This window comes from Amphiprion ocellaris, chromosome 10 (genome assembly GCF_022539595.1).
Source record: "Amphiprion ocellaris isolate individual 3 ecotype Okinawa chromosome 10, ASM2253959v1, whole genome shotgun sequence".
Taxonomy (NCBI): Eukaryota; Metazoa; Chordata; class Actinopteri; family Pomacentridae; genus Amphiprion; species Amphiprion ocellaris.
Genome location: NC_072775.1, coordinates 32219516 through 32246176, shown reverse-complemented (window position 1 = coordinate 32246176; position 26661 = coordinate 32219516). Strand labels below are relative to the sequence as shown.

The 26661-nt window shown below is 39.3% G+C and overlaps 1 protein-coding gene across 1 annotated transcript; it reads right to left on the bottom strand.

The window, feature by feature from the left end:
* Positions 1 to 223: 223 nt before the first annotated feature.
* Positions 224 to 19768, bottom strand: pitrm1 (pitrilysin metallopeptidase 1). Its single transcript, XM_023263165.3, has 27 exons — positions 19578 to 19768; positions 17892 to 17997; positions 17066 to 17172; positions 16815 to 16966; positions 15963 to 16077; positions 15604 to 15700; positions 14911 to 15071; positions 13999 to 14125; positions 13709 to 13797; positions 13351 to 13479; positions 13108 to 13221; positions 11857 to 11953; positions 11247 to 11381; positions 10744 to 10882; positions 8433 to 8549; positions 8221 to 8350; positions 6995 to 7115; positions 6606 to 6682; positions 6332 to 6497; positions 4871 to 4971; positions 4545 to 4665; positions 4414 to 4464; positions 4007 to 4119; positions 3578 to 3703; positions 2121 to 2266; positions 763 to 865; positions 224 to 574 (listed from the first exon to the last, which is right to left on the bottom strand). The coding sequence occupies exons 1-27, from the start codon at positions 19622 to 19624 to the stop codon at positions 481 to 483; spliced, it is 3081 nt and encodes a 1026-aa protein (XP_023118933.2). The 5' UTR covers positions 19625 to 19768; the 3' UTR covers positions 224 to 480.
* Between the last annotated feature and the right edge of the window lie 6893 nt (positions 19769 to 26661).

Here is a 26661-nt window from a genome sequence, read left to right as displayed (position 1 = left end):
TAGGTCTATTAACTCCTTGCAGCTTGTAACTGAACATGGGTCAATATATAATTGAGGGACTTTTGAAGTTCACAGGATATATCTTGTATACATTTTTATTAAAATTAAAAAACCTAATGTTTTTATGTTCATTATGATCATGTCTTTACAAATTCCATAATTATTTATTATGGAAACAATCACTTAGTTAAAAAAAAAAAAATGACTGGATATCACTAAAATGTCAACTGAATAAATGTTTAATATCAATATAAAAACACTGAAGCAAATTTTGTATTCCAATATAATGGGATATTTAATTTTCATATGTACACAGTGGAATATAAAGACAGTATTAATGTTAGTATTTCATGTGACAAACGTGATCAGTGCACTCTCCTCTTTGTTGTGCGCTTCAGCTTCTTCACCATAATTTAAAACAATCCTAATGTGACCTTTGCCTTTTGTGTTTTCAGGACATAAAAGTTTTTAAATTGTAAGTTAAAGTACAAGCCATGAAGGATCTCTCTTAAATGTGTCATTCTCTGGGCCCAGGATTGTGACGCCAAACATCTTCTGACCAACAGTGAAGTACCTGCAGGGACAACAAAGTTTTACTCAAAAAATGCAAAAAAAGTCCATAGATTTTTGAACTTGCAGAAGCTTCCATCTTTCTTTTTCCCCTTGATCAGTACAGCTACTGCAAAGAAATATTTCAAAACATGCATGTCATAATTATGACTTTAATGAAGAATGACAGCTTCCAGGATGTGACAGTTTTACCTTTCAGCCACTTCCACCAGGTGTTTATGACTGACGGCGAAGAGTCTTTCTCTGTGACTCTGCTTCATCTCGTCTGTGATCCCGCTCAGGAAACGGCCCATTCCTGCAAATCAAAGCCCATCAGTTACAGTTTAAGCTAAGAGATTCATTTACTTTAGTAATCAAACTGCATTATGACTTGATTACTCTAAAATGGGAAGAAAATAAAATGTAAAAATGGTTCAACAGAAAAAGAAAAAAAATCTGAGAAACTTGAAATTCAACAGAAAACCCAAGAAAATGTCATTTTAAGTGAAAGATTCTCTGGAAAAAAATAGGCTGATTAAGTTTGACTTTAAGAAATCTAAAAATCTGCACTCATATTTAACATTTTGGAAGTGCAATTATTTGGAATATGTATAAAATGAACGATTTTTTAACCTATTTTCCAGACATTTAACAGTTAAAGCTGACAGTAATTAATTGAAATATACAATTTTTAACTCTGAACTGAAGCTTTTGTTCCCGTTACATTTTTCCTCACTTTGAGCTCATTTTTCTCTACAGTCTAAAGTGCTGGACCTCCATGGAAACAGAACAACCATGACGAGATGCATAGAGAACTCAAATGTCTTTTGTAGTATGATGCAAATACGTCAGATTATTAAAAGAAAACAAAGAAAATATCTGAAGACAGAATTTTATAAAAATTACACAAATATGAATTTAATTAATTAAAAAAAAAAAAATTCCAACAGTGAACACATTGATGGCTGGTTAAAAAAAAATTTACACTGAAATCTCTACAAATTAGGTATTTTCTTACACTACATTAACTGGAGAAAAATATTTCACCATGCTGAATGCATCTTCCAACTTGCTCCTCTGAATACCATTTTTGAGTAAAGCTGTATTCTTTTTAATGCACAAATATGTTGCATTTTCCTCTCACTCTTCAATTTATTCCCATACTTGTCTCCTACCTGTTCTGTGTAAACAGCCTGGAGTTCAGCTGAATACTTCTTGAATTTTTGTCATGAGTCAGTCTAGTTGTGCAGAAGAGCACAGATTTTTTTTTTAAATTTTTTCTATTTTTTTTAACAAGATCTGATGCAGTTAATTTTTGTCCAATATCTTTTAAATTAGACATGTAAAATAAAGACATTTTAATGAATATCCTGATTTAACACTTTATTTTCTAACTCCCAGAAAGTTAATAATCTGATGGATCTTCCTGATCTTACCGTCTCTGGTAAATGGTGTAATACTGACAATTTATTTTGCCTTTCAAACTTGCCTGCAAGTTTCAGGGTTTAATAAGTCAAAGGATTTTCTATAAATCCACTAAAGCAGCTGCTGTCATGGTTGTAACGTCTCACCTTTATCAGCAGGAGCCACAGGAGAGTCCACAGCTGAGAAAACTGACAGTTTGGCTTCGTCTATGTCTTGTTGGGTGAACCGTCCAGACTTTGCCCAGTCGACGCCTTTATGGAACGCAGATAACGTCTGGAGCGAGTTCGGATCCCTTTGACACAGAACAGACATAAACTGAAGTCAACACACACAGAAAATATAACAGTCTGAAACTTCACTTTACATATTCCTTGAAAGGCTGCAGTTGAGTATTATCTTTGTTTCTGACTGATTTGTTGGCTCAATAAAATTTCAGAAAATACTAATATAACATTTTCTCCAAGGTGACGTCTTCAAATGACTTGTTTTCACTGATAAAGAGTCCAAAAGTCATTCAGCTTATAGACATGCAGGAGTAAGAAGCAGAGATGTTCACATTTAAGCTACAATAAGATAATTTATTTATTTATATTTATATATATATATATATATATATATATATATATATATATATATATATATATATATATATATATAAAAAATATAAATAAATAAAACTAATGATCAAAATAGTATCAATTACTTTTCTAGCAAATAATCAGTCAAGTAACATTTCTGCATAACAAACAAATTCACACTTAAAATGCTGTTTCAGTCTGAGTTGGAGCTTTTTTTTGGGTTATCTTTTACCTTTTTTTCCAGCAGCTTGTGTAGGAATACAGCAGTGATAGATAAACCATGAAGAGCGTTTTAAAGTAAATGCAACCATTTGCAGTAACTGAGTACATTTATTCAAACTGCACCCGAGTACAGTTTTAAATATTTCTAAATTCCATCTTATGCTGCTTTACACTTTCACTCCACAACATGTCACAGTCAACTACTGTACTTTCTGTTCTACTGCATTCGTCTGACGGCTTGAGTCACTTTTAACTTCAAGATTTTATACCATTGAAAAATTACAAGCTCTTAAAATGCAAGACAGTGTTGAAGATTAAGCTTATGGCTTGGCTGTAGTCGGGCTCACAATCCACATGTCTGTGATTTGTTAATAGTGATTTTTCCCTCTTCATCATTAAATCGTTTCAGTAAATGTTCATGATAGAATAGAAAAAATAGAAAACTAGATTTAAAGTAGTTCAAACACGCTGCTGACACACTGATGCTTCATTATTAATAATCTAATCACATAGTAAATAAAAACCTGTCAGTCAGAGGGAGCAAACCTGTACTTTAACATCATTTAGCTGCTTTTAGAAACACATGCAGGACTTTTTATTGTAATAGAGTATTTTTAGATTGCCGTAACCCTTCTGACTATTCTGTACAACTTATACACTGGAGAATGACAAGACATTTTTTAAGAAGACAAGGATCCCTGGTTTGGTACAAAATGCTAAAAGTAGACATGGAATCCTCCAGCATTCATTTTCCATTAAAATGCTGTACAAAAGTGTGACTTCTGTGGTGAATTTCTGCTCACCTATAAGAGTAGAAGGAGAACAGTCCCCCTCCTCCCATCCTGGCTCCGCCTCCGTAAGCTCCACCTTTCTCCCGGATCTCGCCGTGGAGAAACTTTGCCGTCATCATCCTCGCCAAGATGCACAAACTGACGGAAAATAAAGACACACGGTTTCTCAGAGTTAAGAGGCAGACTGAATGTTTTGGACAAATACCATAAAACAGAGCAAAATTAAGACAAAATGCAATGAAAAAGCAAATATTCTGTAAAATCTGACTGAAGAGCAGAAGCACACTAAAGTCACGTTAAATAAAGTGTGTTCAGCATTCAGCGACATCCTGAAACACTGGTTTTGGAATTGTAAGCTATTATTAACATCAAAATGTATTCTCTCAGTGTCAGACATTAATCTTCATGCCACTGGCTTTTGTTGTGCATCGATGTCTTTACCTGGCATAATCCTGGTGGGAGAACGGCACCGTACGAATAGTCTCGCTGACAAAGTGGACAGGGAAGGGCATGTCGAAGTAAGTTTTCATCTGACATGGCTGGAAGTTCTGGACCTGCAGACAACAAGTAAAAACACAGTCATTCAGAAACAGCTTTACTCATCTCTAATCGAAACAAGACGAAAACTAATTCCACACCACCTAACTTAATAAAATGATCCAACAGGTGTCCACATAATGAGAAGTTTAAAGATTTAATGAGCTTTTTCACTCTTAATTATGTTTAAGAAAGTCCTGTCTAGTTTTTAGCATTTATGTTAAATGGTAAGTGATTTACACAAAGCAGGCAAGTTCAAAATGTCTGTCAGTGGATTAAGAAGTGAAAACGGTTGTAAACACTGAACTTACTGATACTAGTTTCCTACTTGCTCCACATGCATCCTGAGGGTCTAGTGGTTTCTGGAATAAAAGAATAAAAATACAGTTTGGTAAGGGATCAATGAGTTGCTATAAAACATAATCTGTCTGTTGAAACTTACTGAAATAATGTTTGCTCTGACACGTTTGTGATCCCTCCTGTTTGCAGCCACGTCCTTCATAAAACTCTCCAGCTGTGCTGCTGTGTCAGACATTTTCTGTGGAGTTGTGTTTACCGCACACCTGCAAGGACAAAACTTAAAGTGAGAAATGCCCGACATGCAGTCCGTGAATCGCATTTATAGTGAAATAATTTAGCAAAGTGCAACAATTAAAGCAATGTAAAGAGCAGAAAAACATTCTGTAAAGCAAAATTAGCTCAAAAAGTGTCACACAGCATTCACATTACTGGAGATAAAATCTGTTAGCAGGTGTAATATGAAGCCACCTCATGTTGGCCGGGTTCAGAAGGTGTTTTTTGATTCTGGGTAACGCTCGGATGACGTGGGTGAGGTCGGACATCTCGGCTGTCCTCTTCATGAACTTCACCTGGTGTTCAAACACCCACAACACAAACTACCATCACACCAGCAATACCTACAACAACAAAACTACTAAATCTTATTAGCAGAAATCAGGAAAATTACTGCAACGGTCTCCTATAGTAAAGAAAAACACCCGACTGTATCCCTACTGTGATGGGAACAAAGCGGAAGTAAAGTGTCGATCTACACTGATCTTGGTAATAAAGTTTTTATTTTAATGTTTTAGAAAAGGCTCAGTTTGTTTTGAGAATTCCACTCCCTTTTGTTGTGCACCTGCTTTGTGTTTCATTACAGTCACATTTGATCTCACAAATTCATGCAGGATCAAACAAAAATAAACTGATGTTCAGTGCAAAGAACTATGCATCATCTCAGACAAAACTGTTAATAAAAAAAAAAACAACTCAGCTGGAAATTGTAGCTAAAAACCTTCATAGCTGCAATTTGTTCAAATCATTCTTTTCAACCCATTTCAACAACACAAGATCATAAAATCACTTAAATTACTACTGAAATAAGCCTTAGATATTACTGATTACTATTTAACTACCCCAGCCATTTGTATGCAAAACACATCAGAAACAATAGATATATATTGAAGGAAAAATTACTCAGCTGCTAGCTGCCGTCATCCCAGATTATCTTCCGACAGGTGGAGGAAGATGCCAGGACTCTCTGCTCTGGTCAAGGTTAGACAGTGTATTCTGACCAAGCAGATGAGTTGTCTCCATATTGATCTGTAATCTAAATCTGACCCCTCTCCTAACTACAGTATATTCCTGAAGGTCAGGGAGAATCCTCAGAACTGATGCTGGCATTGCTTGTATGTACTGCTGCTCTGTCGGTGTCACTTCTCCTGATACATCAGTAAACATTACTCACAACTTCAGTTATCTTAGTCTCCAGTGTGTCTGTGCCTCCTCATCCTCTCTGAACTTCCACAGCATATATTATAAAAGATGTTGGCCTGAGAATTAAAATCTGAGCTTGATCTCTTCCTATTTACATACCTAAAGTTTATTTTACAATTTTTCCATTGAGTGCCTCATTTTTTACAATTACATATTTACTACTGCCAAAAACTTTTCATTCCCATTTATTGACTTGTTTATTTTCTGCCAATCATCAGGATTATGCAAAAAACACCAATGAGATTCCAATAAAACTTGGCAGAGGTGACACACGAGTGAAGTAGGAACCCATGAAATTATGGTGTAAATCCAAACTGGGTTGCGAATTGAAACATCATAGTTGTTGTAAGAAGTCTGTGCTAACTGAGAGCCTTTCTAGTTCATGGATTTGTTGCCCTGAATGCCTCGACACATGTAGCATAGAGTTTATTTTTAAGGTTCTAACAAACATACCTGTTCTATCCCACCAAAAGTCTCCTGAAGGTCTCCTGCTGGAGTCAGGTATCGGCTGGCCCGACTCATAGCGTACATGTGACCTGAGTAGGAAATACCATTGGCCAACTCCTGTGCTGACATCATCACCAGCACTCTGAGGCGCTCCTCGTCGTTAAAGTGAGGCCTAAACGACAAAATAAGACCAACATTAGCTGTTTTTCTAATTGTACAAACTATGTGGCATCAGCCGATTGCACTCGTTGCAGGAAATATGAACTGTTGGATGATGTACTTGTTGAAAATGTCGCTCCACAGCTCAAACATATGAGGAACGTTTCTTTCCAGGCAGGAGGAGAACAAGAGGATGCCCTGAAACAGACAGTTAGAGGCCACTATGTCAGCACAGACTCATCTTAAATCAGAGCAAAAACCTGCCAAGAGCTCACTCACTTACATAAAAGCTTTGTTCTAAATCTGCTATTCAGTCGTATCTTTATCAAATTATTCCTTTTCAGGAATGCAAAGGGCTTCAAGTTCTCATAATTGTACTAAACCATTTGCTCAAATAACTTTACAATCTTCTTCTTTGCATTGCAGCGAAAACATAAACTGCACACAAAGAAGAACCAAGAATAAGAAGTGGATTTCTTGGTTTCAAAGATGCATTTGTTTGTCACTGACCTGCTCAAACGTGTCCAGATGGTTGGAGTCAGGGATGACCTGAGTGGAAACAGACATGCCTCCTGTCCTCATCTCCATCTGCTGGGCCTGCTGCCTGTAGTCTAGATCTCCACAACCCATCCTAGTCAGACACAAAAACACCAAATGACCCGTTTCAATAAACACCTAGAGTGCTGCCAGATCTAAAACTTTTTTAATCTTCTACATAAACTCATGACAAATCTGTACATCATTTAAATTAACCAGGGAAAAAGCAGCCTTTTCTAGATTCTCTATTGTAATGAGATGCTCTGTGACAAAAGATTTTACAAAATTAAGTAAAAATAGTGAAAGCACTTTACGTCGTATTGAACTGAAATAATCGTTTTCATGTTTTCTAGTGAGGATCTTGGCAGCACGAAGAAAAGAGGAAAGCTTTGAAGTTCAACTACTGGATCAAACTAAAGGAGCAAACCGAGTCTGCACTAATATCAGTATTTTGTGGATAAAGCAGGCTGAAGGCAGATTGATGCTTTAGTTATGAAGATACATCTGAGAGCCAAACAACCACAGTCTTTATGTAACTTGGTTAACACTGGTGGCACTAACTGAGAAAAAGACCTAATCACAGTTATTCAACTTTAAACTCGTCATATTAGCTCATTTCCTGCAGCAGAGAGTTAATAGAGAGTGCTCTTGTTAAGCTCCTGGATGATAGTTACTTAAACACACTGCATTCACGAAACTCAACATATTACATATAACAGACTAAACAGGAAGGCGGCTACATCACTTCAGCCTTCTCACGCGTAAAATGCTTAAAACTCTACTGTTGATTTGTAAAGAACTCAGTGGTTTGTGGCCAGAACAACTCCTGATCTGTTGCACCAGTATGACTGGTCAGTGTTTACACTTTACAAAGCCTGAGTTCTAATCCAGCTCTCAAATTTGTGTGCTTTATTGAACTCAGCTATACGGTTTTTGGTGTATTTGATTAAAAAGACTTAATTTCTATTACACATTTTACTTACTTTTAGCCTGTAGAGCTTTGAATAGCCTCAGTTTATAATAAGGTGCTGTATAAATATACCTCCCTTTGAATTCCTTACATGTTTAATGTAAAGCACTGATTTGCTTTGCTATTGAAAGCTGCCTTTCCTACAACAGAAAAAGCTGCAAAAAACAACAACAATCCCCAGCGCCCTTCACATCTCATTCTGGGTTTGCAGACCGACTGGTTCACTCACTTGGTAATAACGCTGCAGAAAAGTGGCACATAAAGCTTGAGGTCGTCCGGCAGGGTGTTGAGACTACACATGGCTCTGAAGTACACTAAACCATTGGTGGGCTGCTCGCAGTACTGAACCGGAACACCTCCTATGAAAGACGGGGAAAATGCTCCATCAGACACAGTTTTAATCAAACGCTCCTGCTGAAACAGATGGTAAACCTGTAGTACCTGTAAAGCTCGTCTCAACAGGAGTGATGGGAATCGTTGGCTCGATGTCGGACACTTTGAGTGCAGGCAGACAGGAGGCGTCCTGGGTTTTACTCTGAGCAGCCAGCAGCTCCAGACCTGTCCAAGAGGGGAAACAACAGTAACATCTTGTGGTTGCTTCAGTCAGAATCACAAATAAGACATTACAGCTGAGGGTGAACAATTTCCATATTTCATAGCTAAACTTTATTTCTTTTTCTCATGGAGACTAGTATTTCTGTTTGCAAATCCAGAGAAGAGAAATAAAAAAGACCCACAGAACAACTAGGGGTGTAACGGTACACCTGTTTGTACTGGTGGAGGCTGAACACAGCCACTGCATGGGCAAAACATTTTAATGAGAGAAACTCTTTCTGAAACTACACGTTTCGCCCTGAAGGCTACTTTAACAACAGGACCATGTATTTTTAGTTCAGCCCATGAACACACAACAGCCTCGTAGTGATGGCAAACAGACCAACCAGAGCTTAACCCTCTGATGTATAACCTGGGTCAAAAGTGACCCAAATCCAATGGAAAATGGGTATCTCCTGATGTGGTCTACGCATCAAAGGGTTAAAGACTCATCTCTGTCATTTAAGTCTGCTGTTTGGGAACACTAGTTTCACAGTTAACTACAATGATGGTGGACAAAGACACAAGAAATGGATGGAAACGAAATACCGTCACTGTTCACCTGCAGTCTGGTATGTAGCTGGTTGCATGTTGAACTCATTGATCTGAGATGGCATCACAATGTGAACATAACACAGTTCCCCGTAGCATTAAAATGGCTTCTTCCTAACAATTCAGAACGGTCCAAAGCGACAAACACTAGAGGTGTTTTTAAAGCTGCGGATATGTAACAACCTTCTGGTTTTAAACAATGCTGGAAGCAAGTTAAATACATTAAGTTTGGTAAATGCTGCACCTTATTGTGTACTTTAATGATTTTGTATTTGAGAGGGTGTTCATTTTCCTTTACTTCTGCATTACTAGGTCAGTTGCAGCAGACTTTTTTTTTTTTTTTTTTTTTTTTTTTAAAGACGGACACAGCTATAGTCCGTTCAAGAAACCAATTAAACAAAAAAAAGAAAAAACATGCATTTTCATGTTTTGCTAAAAACTACAAACTTAAACTGACATTTAAATGAAACCATTAGTACCTTTCTCATAAATCTCCTTTCTGTCGCCTTCAGACAGAACCTCGATCTTTTTGTGCAGCTTCTCCTCTTCAGCTTTGGCCTGTTTCTCCAGGTAGTCATCTTCTGGGCTCATGGACAGGGTCAGTCGATGTGTGTTCTCCTGCAGGGGCAGATGGGGGAGTTAGGAGGCAAAACAGCATTAAACTTTAATACTCAAAGGAACTGATGTAAACTGACTTATGTCCTGCTATGAACTAGTTAAATGAAAATCAAGGTTGCTGCTGTTGATGGTGGTTGTTAGCATTTCCCTCACCTAAGGATGCAGGGGACACTGCGTAATTAATACAACTAGGCTAAAAAGTTTCCATCCATCCATCCATCCCTCCCTCCCTCCCTCCCTCCCTCTCTCTCTCCATCCATCCATCCATCCATCCATCCATCCCTCCCTCTCTCCATCCATCCATCCATCCCAGTATTGGTTTCATTCACCTTGAAGTAGTGTTTGACTTTGTCCTGGAGAAAACGTGGGTTTTCCTTCAGAGCCTGTCTGAACTTGGCAACACTTTCACCGATTCGCAGCAGCTCCACCGGGTCACCATCAGACTCATCTCTGTCATTTAAGTCTGCCGTTTGGGAACACTAGTTTCACAGTTAACTACAATGATGGTGGACAAACACACGAGGAATAGATGGAAACGAAATGCCGTCACTGTTCACCTGCAGTCTGGTATGTAGCTGGTTGCATGTTGAACCCATTGATCTGAGATGGCATCACAATGTGAACATAACACAGTTCCCCGTCGCATTAAAATGGCTTCTTCCTAACAATTCAGAAAGGTCCAAAGTGACAAATGCGGATATGTAACAACCTTCTGGTTTTAAGCAATGCTGGAAGCAAGTTAAATATATTAAGTTTGGTAAATGCTGCACCTTATTGTGTACTTTAATGATTTTGTATTTGAGAGGGTGTTCATTTTCCTTTACTTCTGCATTACTAGGTCAGTTGCAGCAGACTTTTTTTTTAAAGACAGACACAGCTATAGTCTGTTCAAGAAACCAATTTAACAAAAAAAAGGAAAAAACATGCATTTTCATGTTTTGCTAAAAACTACAAATTTAAACTGACATTTAAATGAAACCATTAGTACCTTTCTCATAAATCTCCTTTCTGTCGCCGTCAGACAGAACCTCGATCTTTTTGTGAAGCTTCTCCTCTTCAGCTTTGGCCTGTTTCTCCAGGTAGTCATCTTCTGGGCTCATGGACAGGGTCAGTCGATGTGTGTTCTCCTGCAGGGGCAGATGGGGGAGTTGGGAGGCAAAACAGCATTAAACTTTAATACTCAAAAGAACTGATGTAAACTGACTTATGTCCTGCTATGAACTAGTTAAATGAAAATCAAGGTTGCTGCTGTTGATGGTGGTTGTTAGCATTTCCCTCACCTAAGGATGCAGGGGCACTGCTTAATTAATACAACCAGGCAAAAAAGTTTCCATCCATCCATCCCTCCCTCCATCCATCCCTCCCTCCCTCCCTCCATCCATCCATCCCTCCCTCCCTCCCTCCATCCATCCATCCCTCCCTCCCTCCATCCATCCATCCATCCCTCCCTCCATCCATCCCTCCCTCCCTCCCAGTACTGGTTTCATTCACCTTGAAGTAGTGTTTGACTTTGTCCTGGAGAAAACGTGGGTTTTCCTTCAGAGCCTGTTTGAACTTGGCAACACTTTCACTGATTCGCAGCAGCTCCACCGGGTCACCATCATGGTTCCAGGACGACGCTATATACTGATAAAATACACAATGACAAGAATGAAGAAACCAACTTATTGATAAAAATGAAACAAGCAGCATGAAGTTTCAACACTTCAGCATGTAGGAAGAGGTTTCATTCCGTGATTTATAGCTTTTAACACAACGACAAGCAGTCTAGTAATTCTCAGATAGAGTTAATTTTAAATGATATATGCGTCGAACTGCATGTTTTCTGGACAAAGAGGACGAATTACAGCAACACGTGCAACAACAGGAGGAAATAAATAAACCATATGGTCCACAACAGCCTCCCAGGACAATAACCACGGACATGTTTACATTCTTGATTTGTACTGAAACAAACAGAAAAACAGGGAAAACAAACTGAAGTACAGGATTTTATAAACAGAGAACACAAACCAATGCAGCTCACAGAGGTGGAGGTTTATAAACATATGCTGGTATTTGTGAAAACAAAACGAAGGTCAGAGATAAACAGTGAACTCACCGAGGCCAGAGAGAGGCCAAAGTTTGTGGACTGATGCTTCATCTGGATCTCAATCTTATGGAGGAGAGCCTCAATCCTCTCCTCCTCAAAGCCGTTCCTGTGATAGACAGCAAGTATTAAGTTTAATATGAGAATGTTCTTCTGCTTCTTTGTGTTGGCTCACACAACTTTCAATCAAACACGTAGAAATGCTGAAGTCCTGCTGTAAAGGACGTACTGTGCTCCATCGATGACTGGAAGGGAGAAATAAAATCCCTGAGGTGTAAAGGTTACAGAATTATTGTGTGGTTTCGCCTCATGAAGTGACTTTAATCGATAAACAAAATCAGATATAGCTAGATACTTTCAATGAATGCAAGAAGCCAGGCAAAGTCATAGATACGTACATTATAACTTGGGATAAACTCTCTGCAAAGCACATTTTAAATTTGCGGTCTCCCACTGACAACCTTCAAAACTCAAAAAAGCTCAAAAGCATGTTTTGTTTGCTTTCTTTTTTTAAAACTGTAAAAAGCACACATTTTTAACTTTTCAGTCTAAACTAATCATGTGTGACTTAAGATTTTGTTACGAACAACCAAATCTAACAAAAAAAAAAAAAAAATCTAAATCATTTATTTAAAAAAAATAAATAAATTAATAAATAAATCAAGACCGTAGGGGAAAAAAAACAAAATCAAAACCAGTCATGTCACAAAAATTCAGGGACTTTTCAGCTGAACTGCAGGTTGTACTTAAACATTAAAAATTTTAAAAGGAGGCAGTAAAATTTCTCTAACACCTGTTGGCTCTTGGAAAAAAGTTACATGTTGGATGAAGTTTTATAATAAAAACATTCTTAATAACTTGGCATTCAGTTGGAATGATGAAAAAAATTCCACTTTCTTTTGGGAGAATTTATGAAATTACAGCCTTGTTATGCTACTTTTTTCTTTGCAGCATAAAACAAGCTTCAGTGAATATTAATGCGACAGGAGCAAATAAAACAGCACAAAACTGTTTCAGAAGATCCTCCGAAGGTTAAAGAATTCTGTGTTGGAATTAAACAATTAATCAGTCAGTGAGCTTGCCAACAAAAACATAAATGACAGTGATGACTTCTGTTGGACAAGTTTCTCAGTATACTCTAAGCGTTTTCTCTTGTTTTCCTTCTCTGGAGCACTTTGAAACCGCAGTTTTACATTTGACTCATATGTTCTACCAAGTTAAACTAAAAAAACTTGAATAATAGACAGTGAATATGAGACTCACTCTATAATGTCGTCGATGGTTTGGCTGATGATTTCTTTGACCCTCTCTGTGTCCTCTTCGGCCATCCCCTGAAGCCCGATGCTGAACGATGCCTCTTTGGTGCTGCCATCATACCTGCAGGAGGAAACACTTCAGTTGCTTCTCAGTAAATACATGCATGTCGTGGATGTCTAATTGTGCCTTTCGGGAAAATTAAATGTACAATACGGGTTCGCTGTTGTCATTTTAAAGCCATGTACACACCCGACAACACAGGAGAAGTCAGTTCCTATCTTGGGTTCGATGAGAGACTTGTAGAAGGGAGAGTTTGGTCCAGAGATCATCAGAGAGGACAGCAGGCTCAGAGTGAATCCTTCAAACGTATCAGTGATGCTGAGCAAAGAAACACGAAGAAGAAGTGAGACCAAAGCGGCAGAGCCTTTGATTTTAAAAAGAAAACTGTTTAGTTGTGAAAAAACTGGGACCAGATAAGACGCTGTAAATAAAGTTCAACAGCAGCAGAGGAAGTAGTATCTGGGTGTTTTTTTTTTAAATGCCTTCACAAAGACCTCAGACGTCTTTCTGTATAAAACACAGCAGGAAGTAGATGATATGATCTTACTCTCCCAGCAGGTAGCTCACACAGAGCGTGTTCTGCCTGGTGGGATCTGGAGCCAGAGCATCTGGGCTGCAGGTCACATGGTCCTCTCTCTGGGAAACACAATGAAAGTCACAGTGAGAACACACCCATTATTCAATACAGTCTCATTACTTAGGAAATCAAACCATGCTTGCCAATAATAATTCAAAACGTAGTTATATTAACCTGATTTAAGGAGAAATGTGCGCTGTGCATGTGTGATGGAAGTAGTTGTGTAATACTGAATGACACCCTGCAGTAACAGAACTTACAGGACTGGTCCAGTGAGGCTGTGAAGGGACTTCTGTGTTCGGCTCGATGCGTTCAAACCTGGACAGAGCTTCCTCTTGGATCTGCTTCAGGTGATTCTCTAAAGGCAGATCTCCGTAAGTGAAGAACCTGAATGTTTAGAACACAAAAACTGTTATTCAGTTATAAAACAAGACATTCTTAAGCTCTCAGTTCCTATTTACACTGATCATTATGAGCACCTGCCTAATATTTTGTTGGTCCCCTTTATGTGGTGAAAAACGCTCTGAACCATTGGGTCTGGACCAGAGGACCTCTTAGGGTGTCCTAAAGGGTCTGGGTCAGGACGGTGGCAGAGGATTCTTTGGGTTCTCAGGATTGTGCAGTGGTGAATAAAACTTGTTCCACTGCATCCTGTTGATGCTTGATCAGAATGAGGTCTAGGAAGTTTGGAGGTCAAATCAACATCATGGGTGATTGTCATGTTCCTCAAGATGTTCCTCATTGTTTTGATGTTTTTCTGAAGTGGTGGGGTGCATTTTCTTGAAGGGGTAGGCCAGTGACTTAGGATTTCCATTTATATGAAGGAGTTTGTTTGTTCTGGGTTTATTTTGGTGTCTAAGTCTCATTAACGTTGATGCCAAAACCCAAGGTTTTCCAGCAGAACACCCCATAGTACCAACGTGATCAGTGTCATTCACTTCACCTGTCAGTGGTCATAATGTTGTGGCTAGTCAGTGTACTAAATCAAGTTCATGTTTGGTCTTTTTCTGACGTTTCATAACATGTTTCTCAGCTAGTAGGGAACATTTCCACAACACTGACTTACTTTGCCTACAAGTTCTAATCGTTTTTAAAAGAAAATGTTTGTGGCTGATTGGTGTACACGCCACAAAACACATGTTTCTGCACTTCATGGTTGTGCGACTGTTCACCTGGCGTTGCTGGGATGGTAATGTGTGGCGTGGAACTGTTTGAGCTGCTCCCAGGTCAGGTCGGGGATGGCCAGAGGTTCTCCTCCTGACACCACAGAGTAGGTGTGGTCTGGATACAGTTTGTTCTGAAGGTGCTGGGCGTACAGACGCTCATTGTCCGACTGGAAAAAGTGACACACACACTTAAAAAATTACGCTTTTTACATCCTGGAACTTGATCAAACTTATTCCACAATGAATAAAGTCAGTCATTTCATTTTTGACAACATTGTGAAAAACTGAATATACTCGCGCATCTCAAAAAATGTAAACATCATGATAAAGTTTATTATTTTCCCATCAGTAAAGTTAAATTTTAATACTCATCGGGCACAATGTAAAATAGTTCCGAGCCATTTTTTGGTTTAATTTTGATGATTATGGCTTATAGTTCGTAACAATTATTTTTGCTTGATTACTAAACTTTGTTGCAGAAACATCCACCTGCACCAAGCAAGTATATTTCTGCACAAGATGTGTACTATGTCAGCATGTTGTTATTAATATGACAATATAAAGTATGAAAACTCCCAAAGGGGATGTCAGCTTTGCAATAAAACTGATGAAGAGTTTGTAGCACCAGATCCACCTGAATAGTTTGAGTGTCTGACAAACAAATGAGCGTATTTGTGAGAAAACATTGTGTCGACTTACAAAAGCTCCCTTCATTTCATTGAACACCACTCCTTTAAACACCAGAGGGGAGCTGGGATCTGTGGGGTTTTCATTCTCCAGCCTCCAACCTTCCTGCCTGGAAAAATAAACACAAACACTGTTCAACCATTTGTCAGTTTGACTTTTACTTTTCATTATCACTGCAGAACAACACTGAGCACCAGACTGACTCAGACTCACAACATCCATCTTGAATTCAGTCACTGTTCTGTGGATTTCTGCGTTTTCCGACTTTATTGCAGTAAATTAAGAGGAGGTAAAACTTTATTATTGTTCATTTCATTGAATATTTAACATATAAATACGCATGTGCAACTGTAGCAATGGTCAAGACTCACCAGAAATCCTGCTCTCGTAAACAAGGGAAGAAAACTGCGTCCAGATACACCGAGAGAAGATTCTGGAAGTCCTTCCCATTTTGGGTGGAGAACGGATACATGGTGTAGTCACTGGCTGTTAATGAGTAAACAAACAAACATCAATCATTTAAGAGGTAACAACCACCATTAAGAAATCATTTAATTATTCTAATAACACAAGGCAAAAGAACACATCAGATGAACTATATTCACATTCATGCAAATAGAAACACACTTGTCCCAGCTTTATGTTTGATATTTTCCATGAGTTATTTAAGTGACTTTTAAAAAAAAATAAATAAATAAATTCTAGACTCATTTCATGACTTTTTTGTTGTTTGAATCTTGATTATGGCTTAAAGCTCATGAAAACGAGAAATCCAGCATCTCAAATCTGTCATCTTCTGTACATGTGGTGTTCAAAGTCTACATTTTATAAATTATAGCTTTATTCTTAGACTCGTTGTACTTTCATATTTCTTGTATTGCTTCTGCCATGCCTCAACTAGCTGCTATACCATGTAAATAATGCTGATTGGTAAAATAATTCACTTAATTACCAAACATTCTGAACATGTGCTGTATTGGAGCATGTAAATACTCATTTCTGATACTTATCCCAATATAATCTATGTAAAAGTCTAAAAAAAAAAAAAAATCTGTGTTTTCTGGCTTGTCAAGTGGAGCAAGCACATCATAGCAACACAGGCATAACAAACATGTCAGGTGAAATCGATTTACATTAATGCAAACATAAACACACTTTTCCCAGCTTTTGGCTCACAGACTTGGTCATTAAGTACATTTAATGTCCAAAATATTCTCCTGTACCTGTGAAGGCATTCATAAATGTGGACAGGGATCTGTTGAGCATCTTGAAGAAAGGATCTCTGCAAGGATATTTCTCAGATCCACACAGCACAGTATGCTCCAGGATGTGTGGGACCCCTGTGCTGTCCATGGGGGTCGTCCTGAACTGGACACTAGACAACAGGAAACGCTGGTAAGATTAAGATTTTGTATTTTTTGGTACGTGGCTCTACTGCCCATGCAGGCAGTAGATGAAACACATTTTGACCAACCTGAAGAGGTTGTTGGAGTCATCTCTGGCTGCATGCAGGTACTGAGCTCCAGTTTTATCGTGGGTCAACTTCACTGCTGTGAGGAACAAGTCGGGGACGGCAACAACCTGTGGGCAGAATCAGCAGCTGGAATGACCATTTGTTTGACAGGAGACACCTCAAGGTTGAATCCACTGTGGCACAGCGAGGTCAGTGAAATAACGAGACATTCAAGGATAAACTAAAATTCACAGTATTGTTCAGTGGTGTGTTTGTTAGTAGGTAAGGTAGGTTCTGCTTTGTTTTCCCTCGTTTTTTCCCTGTTCACAGGTAACGCCTGGGGGGAGGGGCCAGGTGCACCTGTGGCTCCTCACAATCAGCAGTGATGGTTAAAAGCTGAGCCAACCTGATCATTTGTGGCCAGTGGGCCAGAGCCACAGCTTGGGTTCAGCATTTGTTGTCTTGCGTTCTGCTGAAAGCCGGGAGTGTGGCGCTTAATGGACTTGGTCATATTGGGACCAGCTTCATGTTTAAAGAAGCTCACCTTTTGTCTTTTTTTTTCCTTGTAAAATAATTAATTTTTTTGATACATAATCAGTTTCCCTGCCTCATTACATGGTCTTTTCTTCTTATTTGTTTCTCCCTTTATCCCCTAGCTCTCGGGGACGTAACACTATCTTTGAACTTTAACTAGAAACCTGTACAAAATTGTTCCATTCATGCACTAGATCTTAAAACTTCATCCACCGCTGCAGAGTTTTGTACAGCTGTCTTTTTTAAGCTTACCCGTTAAACTTAGACTGTACACACGCTGAACACTGAAATGAAAGCACAACATTGGACCTACCTCTCTGACTGTAAAGCCGTGTACTTTCTGCCCTGGCTGGTACTGAAGAGCTCTCTCTGTTGCTGAAGTGCTCTTCAGCCTCCATGTATGCTGCTGTCCGTTGAAACTTGAACAAAAAGAAGAGGGTGAAGTTGGGCTGAGAAGTTGAAACAGCACAACTTCCAGGTTCCTTATGTTTCACTCTGCTGTGCCTCAGTTCTGCCTCTAAATGCGCTTCCCTGCAGAGGAAGCTTTCCTGAATGTGCACAACGGGAACCAAACTACCAAGTATAAAACACGGTACTTGGTGTTTCTGACAAATATTGCAGTTTGATTTGCAGAATCATTCTTTAAAGACAAATTTCAGTTCAATATTATAATCGATTTCAAACATTTGATGGTAGATTACCATGTGAGATACCATCAAAAAAATTGTGACTATCAAGCAAAAAGAATGGCATGAAGTAATTTAAACTCAGAGTTAAATGTGCTGCATACAAATACTCTGAGTTGTGACATTTGCAATTTGGTGTATGCATTGTGTTAAATTCAGATTTCAATTTGATGTTAAATTAATTGGTAGCTCGGTGGGTAGCACTGCCGCCTTGCAGCTAGAAGATACCCGGTTTGCTTCCCGGTCTGGACCTGGGAGCTTTCTGCATGGAGTTTGCATGTCCTCCCTGTGCATGAGTGGGTTTTCTCCCACACTCCAGACACATGCTCAGGTTAATTGGTGATTCTAATTGCCCACAGGTGTGAATTGCCGCTTGTTAGTCTCTCTGTGGAGCCTTGTGATAGACTAGGTGTGTCCTGCCTTCACCTTAAGGCAGCTGGGATAGACTCCAGCCCCCCACGACTCTAATGAGGGTTAAGTGGTGTATAGATAATGGATGGATGGTCCACCCAAGGGCACAGTGGCAAAAAAGAGGTTTATTCATTCATCCCCCCTACTAACAAAAACATACTAATTCTTTTATCATGTATAATATCTACTATATCTATTGCAAACAGTAATTCTCAAACTACAGTAAAAACTCCAATTAGAAGTTTCCTCCTTTTTAAATCTATCAAAGTGCAGGCCACAAATCTACCCATGCTGAGATTTTAATATCAAAAATGTGAGAGATGGGGACGAGCAGTCCTTGGGTGGGTAATTTTTTTCCCATCTATCACCATAAAATATAACTTTTCAAAGTGTATGGTTCTTGAAATTTCAAGCAACGAGGCAAAAAAGTCTAATAATGAGCAGGTTAAGACGTGAAAACACAAATACTTAAAAAAAACAGTACATTTCTAGAGGTCACAGGATAACTGGTCACTTAACTTTGTGCATCACTGTGGGCCAACAAAAAGCTGCTATCCTCCATTTACCCCCATCAATTATGACTATATATATATATAACAAGCTACATGCGACTTAAGCCTCTGTGGCATTAAATAATAGCTAATATGATGCAAAATATTCATACAGTAACGGTAACTTGATCCATTCTCATCTATGGTTGCATCAGCCGTTACATCAGTTTAACTGCTGCCAAAATACCAACTAAACCGTAGAGAGAACATCATAATTTGTTACCACATCTCTTAATCAGCGTTGTCGAGACACTACAAAGCGAGCAGCACTCACGTGGCTAATTTAGCTCAACGGCAACATAACAGGTGTGTTAGCTTCACGCTGAGTTGCTCTACCGTTAGCTAACTTACCTTAAACACCGAAACTTCTGGAACACCGACCTCGTTTGCCGTAACATGGTTTGATCAGTTGCTAAACTAAACGACTCTCCTCCGTCTGTTCGGTTATTAAACCACACAGTTTTAACAGCCCCTGGTGATTACATCAACAATATCTCGACTCAGCATCCCAGCCAAGTGTCCTCTCATGCTGTATGAGCTACAGCTGAGACGTTTAAGAGGACTTGCAATTATAAAGTGGGCGCCACACCTGCGCAAGCGCAGATCTGACAACTACATTACGTCAACTTCCACCGATCCGGTCGCTATGTAGATCTACAATCACCGTTCCGAGCAAAGTTGGGCGCCCGCCAGCAATGCAGGCACCGTGAAGCGTCCCGGCTTGTGATTGGTCGAGGGCGGAAGAAGAGCAGATCTGATTGGCCAAGCGGTGTCACATCGCTAAGGTTACCAAATCATGACTGGAGATTTTGAAGGGCAGCAACGTGGGAACACACATCTAAAACAAGCTCATTTCAGACTTTAATATTATTAAATCTAAAATAAAACACTTATTGGTTAAGAATAAACTCCAGATTTCGTCTTGCCTTACTTTGTTTAAAATGAAATATAATCTTAAACATAATAAAATTACAAAACAATACCAGCAGATGTCGCTGTAAGATCGCATTTAATCAGATAAAAATGACTACTCACTTTACTGATAGTCAAACGTATTCCTGTAATGCAAAAGTACTTCTTTTGCAGTTAAAAAGTGTATACTCATTTATTTTAAACCGTATTTACAGATTTTATGTCAATGTTTCTGCAGATTTGTGTCACTTTAATGGAAAGCTTGAACAATAAATAGGTCTAAATATTCTAAATTTAAAAAAAAAAATTTTGCTTGTCTGTGTATTACTATCATTGGTGATATATTAGATGTTTTCATTGTTTGTGAATTATTTAGACTCTGCAGTGACTAACAGAGTAACATGAGAGTTTTTGCGCTTTAATGCAAGTATGAGCTGTGAGATAGTAGGATTATAAATATTTCATCTCCCTGCTTTGTTTTATAAGTTAGTTTGAATTTCACATGAATAAAAGGGATTCAAACTTACAAAAAAAATTGTAAAGTCACTCATGCACATTCCATATGGTGTAATGCTAGCATCTAATGTTGTGCTAAAATGTCCTCTTACTTCAGGTTTTTGGTAAGATAATGCGATTCAGTATAAACTCATTGAGGAATATGCACTTCGTAACCAAACTGCCAGCTGAAATAATGCAGGGACATGGAGACATACTGCAAAACAGACTCTCTAAATGAGGTAATTAAGACCTATCATGTTGATATTGTGCTTTAGCGGTTATCAGCGTACCACAAACCAGTCGCCACAGTAAAGTTAAGTTTATGGAGGGGCCCTGCAGATCTGGGATCCAGAGACAGTCTTTCTAGTTGCTAATCTGGGACCTGAACACCACAGCACAATTATTACAATATCTGTGGCTGCACCATTAGTTCAAATGGGGAAAAAACAAGAAATGCAGCTCTATTTAATATTCTAAAAGAATATTATAGAAAGGTTATAAAAGTATGATTCAGTACAAACTGTCCAAAGGAGCTTAATAGGAGCAGTGCAGTCTATTCTTATTATGGTATGGACTCTCCAGCACCTTGCTGCTTCTATGTAAAAATCTCTCTGCCTGTATTGACAGCAAGCGTCGACTGCCTTTTCTTTTTTTTTTGAATATCTTTTGAGGCACTCACGGTCATCCCTTGTGTTTCCACTGACAGCATGTGGGAGATTTTCCAGCAGCATGAATAGGAGGCCTTGGTGAGGAGGCAGGAGGCTTTTTGACAGAGCAGGAGCTTCTTCTAACATGGTAGCTGAGCTCCTGTCTGTCGGTGCAAGTTTATTATCTTTAAAAGTCTTGATCGCACAAAGAGGGGTGAAACAGGTACAATGACTGCAATGCAGTCAAAAATATTCACATTAAAAGCTTGATTACATGAGATACAAAATCTGGTCACGATGTGACATAATTTTGGTGAAATTTCACCTGTTTCAAGGGCTTGAAAAAGTAACATAACACTGCAGTTTCTTTCAAAAAATCAATTAAAGCTTTTTTATTGTGCAAATCACATATCTTCGATCTACAGGAGGAGAAAAGACATTTTGACAGCCCACATCTTGCCTTGTTAATTTGTTCTGCTGAAGGTTTTCAGGCCGCAACGGATCAATCAAAAGTACGAGAGGTTTGAAAAAACTTTTAAGGTCTTTTTGATAGAAAAACAACAAGAAAATAAAGCTGTGCACTTATTTTTTGCAGTGTATTCTTAGAAGGGATTATACTGTAGGGTGGAGAATTAGCAAACATGTTTACAAAGTCATTTTTCATTTCATGGTGACTTTAAGGTCAACTGAAGGATTACGTAGGCCTCTATTAGGCTGAGCAACTCTATCGTCCTCTAAAAGCTCCTATTTGAATAAAATCATAAATAAATGGTGGTCAAGCTATAAATAAGACAGTTATTTCAAATCTGAAAAAAGATAATTTTAGATTTGATAGTGGCACACAAACAGCATATCCTCAAATGTAACACGAATACATTTTCCAAAACATACTTGTGATCATGGAAGAGTCATATTGCTCTCCATGTACAGTAAATGTAATGTTGTCAGGGCTGTGAGTGACTGGTGCTATGTTCCAGTTGATGTGCTCTTTCCTCCCCGTAATCCACAGGATTTTCTAAACGTCTGGACCGTCCAGACGCTGGTTCATCCGGGCTTAAGCGATCCATCAGTGTCAAATGGAAAACAAAACCCCCGGCTTCTCACGCTCTTCCTCACTTCTGTCTTTTACAGCTTTGTTATCCAGCGACAGTTTGCTGAGCAGGGATGTTTCTTTCCCCGGCAACAACCCCTACATCTTCTCACAGCTCCATGCACCTCATGGTCAAAGAAGTCAAGATGGTGCAGTCCACAGTGGCCTGGGGCCGACTTTGAAGGCTCAGACTGGGACTGGTAGTCGAAATTAGACTCAGTTTTGGAAAGACCCCTTTTCTGTTACGTCATGAAGACATTCCTGTGCACAAAACCACTTCATAAAGAAACGTTTCTCCCAATTTGGTCTAGCGGAACTTTCCTATTCCATGCACAGAGCTCTGACCTCGACCTGATCCTGCACCTTTGGTATAAACTGGAACACCGACTGTGAGCCAGTTTCTGTCTCTCAACATCACTGCTGGACCAAACTCATGCCGCTGTGACTAAACAGGAAAAAATCCCTTCACAGCGAGGTTCATGATTTCATGGAAAACCTGAAACCAGAAGGGCGTGGGCTGTTACAGCAGCAGATTAATGCTCACGGTTTTGGAATATGATGTTCAGTCATCACATATGAGTGTAATGTTTGGGTTCCTGCATAGCTTTGGCCCTATAGTTTACTTATTTATACGCAGCCGGAGACAAAACACTAAACAGTAAAATGATGAACTGTGACTAATCCATCAAAACCAGCAAAAATGAATGTCTGCACATTCATAAAAGCCCACAAGTCTGCAGGTGCATGCAACAGGTGGCTGCAGATGATTTTTGGCAGCAGGCTACAGTAACATTTGCAGGTCTGAAAGGCTGTTCCTGGGAAACAGAGATGCTTTGAGCTAAAGGCTCTAACATGCTCATAGTAATAATGCTAACCTCTTATTTAGCATGCTAGAATATACTACCTGGCATTAAATACAATGTACATCTGAGATCTATGGAAATGTCTCTTGCTTTGTAGATAAACTAAAGTTCATCCATCCTTTCTTTCTTATCCAGAGTCAGGCCGACAAGATATCCCCAATCAATGGATTCCAGTTTCTCCTGAAGGGTCTGAAGCTGTTCCCAGGCCAGATGAGATATGTAATCCTCCCAGTGAGTTCTGGGTCTCCCCCCAGTCCAGAAAACCTCAAAAGAAAGGCGACTAGGAAGCATGCTAACCACCTTAGTTGGTTCTGACGCAAAAAAAGCAAAAATCTAGTCCAAGCTCCTTCATTGTCTCTAAGGATGAACCCATCCACCGGACTGAGGAAACTCATTTCAGCTGCTTGTACCTCCTTCTTTCAATCACTACTCAGAGCTCAGGGCCATAGATGAGGGTTGGGACGTAGATCAACTGGTCAATCGAAAGCTTTGCCTTCCAGTTCAGCTCCCTCTTCACCATAAATAAATAAATGTTCAACATCATGATGGTGCAAATGAAAACATCGGGGGAACGCTAAAATGATCACAATTCATACTGAGGAGCTCATGAATGTCTGTGTAGAAATTCATGGCAATCCATCTGAGAGTTGTTGAGATCAAACAAAGTAATTTGAATCGTTTAATAGTTGTCTAATTTGGCAATACGAGTTCTGCAGTAACCACATTTCATGCAACTACATCCGCTTGTGCTGTCATTTTGGTTTGCACTGGTCAGCTACCTGCCATATCAGTGCTAAGATTTATCACATAACACCCTCGCAGTGCCTTTATCACTCTCCTCATGAAGGGCAAATAAAGGTTGGGTATTCGATAAAATACATTATCACGGGCTGTTTGCTTTTAGCTTGGTCCATCTTGGGAAAGCAGCGTTTTCTCCCTCAATTCGGTCATATCACACCGAGTTGCACAAGCTGGTGTATGAAATAACCTACATTTTAGAGAATGGACTGATGTGCAATTCTCAGATATTGAACAACACAAAGTGACAGTTTTGTCTCCCAGAAACTGGACTGGTTTGAGAACATTTTGCTTCAATGAAGCCTGTTGCCTATAACAACGTGTATGAAAACATGAAGTCATTTGGTGCCAGGTAATCTGTGCATGTGCTGCTTTTGTAAAACACACTGAGGCAGGATACAGCAACAAAGATTTCCAATGCCCCCTCTACCCCTCTACCTCTATCCCTCTATCTGTATCCCTCTATCTCTACCTCTACCCCTCTATCTCTACCTCTCTACCTCTTCTGTCCCTCTCAACCCGCCCGGCCAGCAGGCAGATGGTTCCCCCACATTAGAGCCGGGTTCTGCTCGAGGTTTTTTTCCCTGTTAAAAGGGTGTTTTCCTTGCCACTGTCGCCTTTTGGCTTGTTCTGGGGGTCAGGCATATTGGTTCTGTAAAGCATCTTGAGACAATTTGACTGTAATTGGCGCTATATAAATAAAATTGAAAAAAAGAAGAAGAACCTGATGCCTGGTGCCTCTTAGCATTAGACATAATAAAGCTTTACAGACAGTCTGCTCCAGAGGTCAGATTTGGTGTCTTAGCTTATTGTGTGATAAAAGTCGTGAAAATCTGTTATTCAGAGTCCAATTAATACCTATATGATATGAAGTATTGGGCTGCTTTCAGTCTAACCAAGCTCTTTGCTTGGCCACTAGCCAATTTAACAAGGCAGTGCTTTGTTTTTGCGCCGAAATGTCAATTTCTCCCCAGACCTTTTCATTAGTATACATTTTAGATGGATAGTTGGCCCTGGGTCTACACTCCCATCCCATTCACTTTCCTCCTCACCTCTGGGGCCAATTAGGGTGCTGGAGCTGAAAATAAATGAAACGTGGTGGCAAAACAGCGTTTACTTCAAAACCTCGTGCTTAATTTGAAGATCTCTCTCTGATCTGAAGTTGAATTAGCGGGGTGATATTCCCTTTGATCTTGCAGGTTTTTGCATTTGTTGCCAACTTATTGAGTGGAGACTCCAGATGAACAGACAGGGTTTACTGCATTGATACTTGTGGTGCACGTACAAACACAGAAGGAAAGAGTGCATCTATAGTGGAGACAGTCCGACACATAAAACAAATAAAAGGCTATCTTCTTCACTACATTACCTTCACCACATAAAGCCTCTAATTCAGACGAGAGCCCTTAACTAAACCCTCACCCAGGATGAGGACAACTCCGGTTTCTTAAAACCATAGTTTCTTTCAGATATTAGTAACATTGTTCTCAGCCAGTTTGTTTCTGAGCTCTGGGAACAGAATCTAAAAGAATTCAGAGGTGGAGGGTTATATGAGTAATCAGACAGGTTGTAAAACAACCCCAGGTTAGCCAAACTCAAAATTCCTGCATTAACAAGCAACTCAATTAAAGAGTCTGTTTGAAAAGAGTGTTTGTTGTGCTTATTTTTTTACCTGTCTGATCATCTGTTCCATGTGCAAAGTGTTACAGAAGTTTTACTCGGTCCAACCCATTGGGATTGCAACTTTTAGAGGAAAGTGAGGAGGCCTGAGATCAACACATTAAATTGCCTTCGGATTAACAGAAAGAAGGATTAAACTCAGTTGTTCACAGCTTTTGTCCGTCATGAAGGAAACATTTTGGAGCTACTTTTAAAGGTGTCTTGTAGATGATACTCAAATGATGGATGTCTGGTGGACTAAGCACCTGTAAAACTAGTAGGTAACCCTCAAAAGCCCTAAAAAAAAAGTAAAGCCCAAATTAATCCTTAATAAGAAAGAAGTAGAAAAGCATAGATGTTCACAAACAGCAGCAATACTTCCATAGCTCAAAAAAACTGTAGATCTATGGTCAGTGTTTCTTCGGTTTGCACATACTTCCCAAACACACACATCAACCTGCATGCAAACACATACCAAACACAATGCAACCTGCAACATTATAGAAAAGTTTCAGGCACTTGAGGTGTTTAGATTCTTATCCAGTATGTGATGCAGCTGCTTGGTCCCATCAGTTCATTGTGTAGCATGACAAATAACATACAAACATACACCGTAAAACCACCTGCCTTATATTGAGTCCCACTCAGGCCACCAAACTGCTTAGAGTCCTGTGGTATCAGGCACTATGATGGTTGCAGATCCTTTAGATCCTGGAAGTTGTGAGGCAAAGCGTTCATGGATCTTGTTTTTCCTGCACATCCCACAGGAGGAAGTTAATTTGGAGGCCAAGTCAACTCCTTGAACTCATTGTCATGTTCCTCAAACCATTCCTGACCAGTGTTTGCAGTGTGGCAGGGGCATTATCCTGTTGAAATGTCTATGAAAACAAGACTTATCAGACCAGGTCTTTGGCTGCCAGGCTCATCTATCCATTGTAGGCATTTCTGACTCTACTTTCGAATGCTCT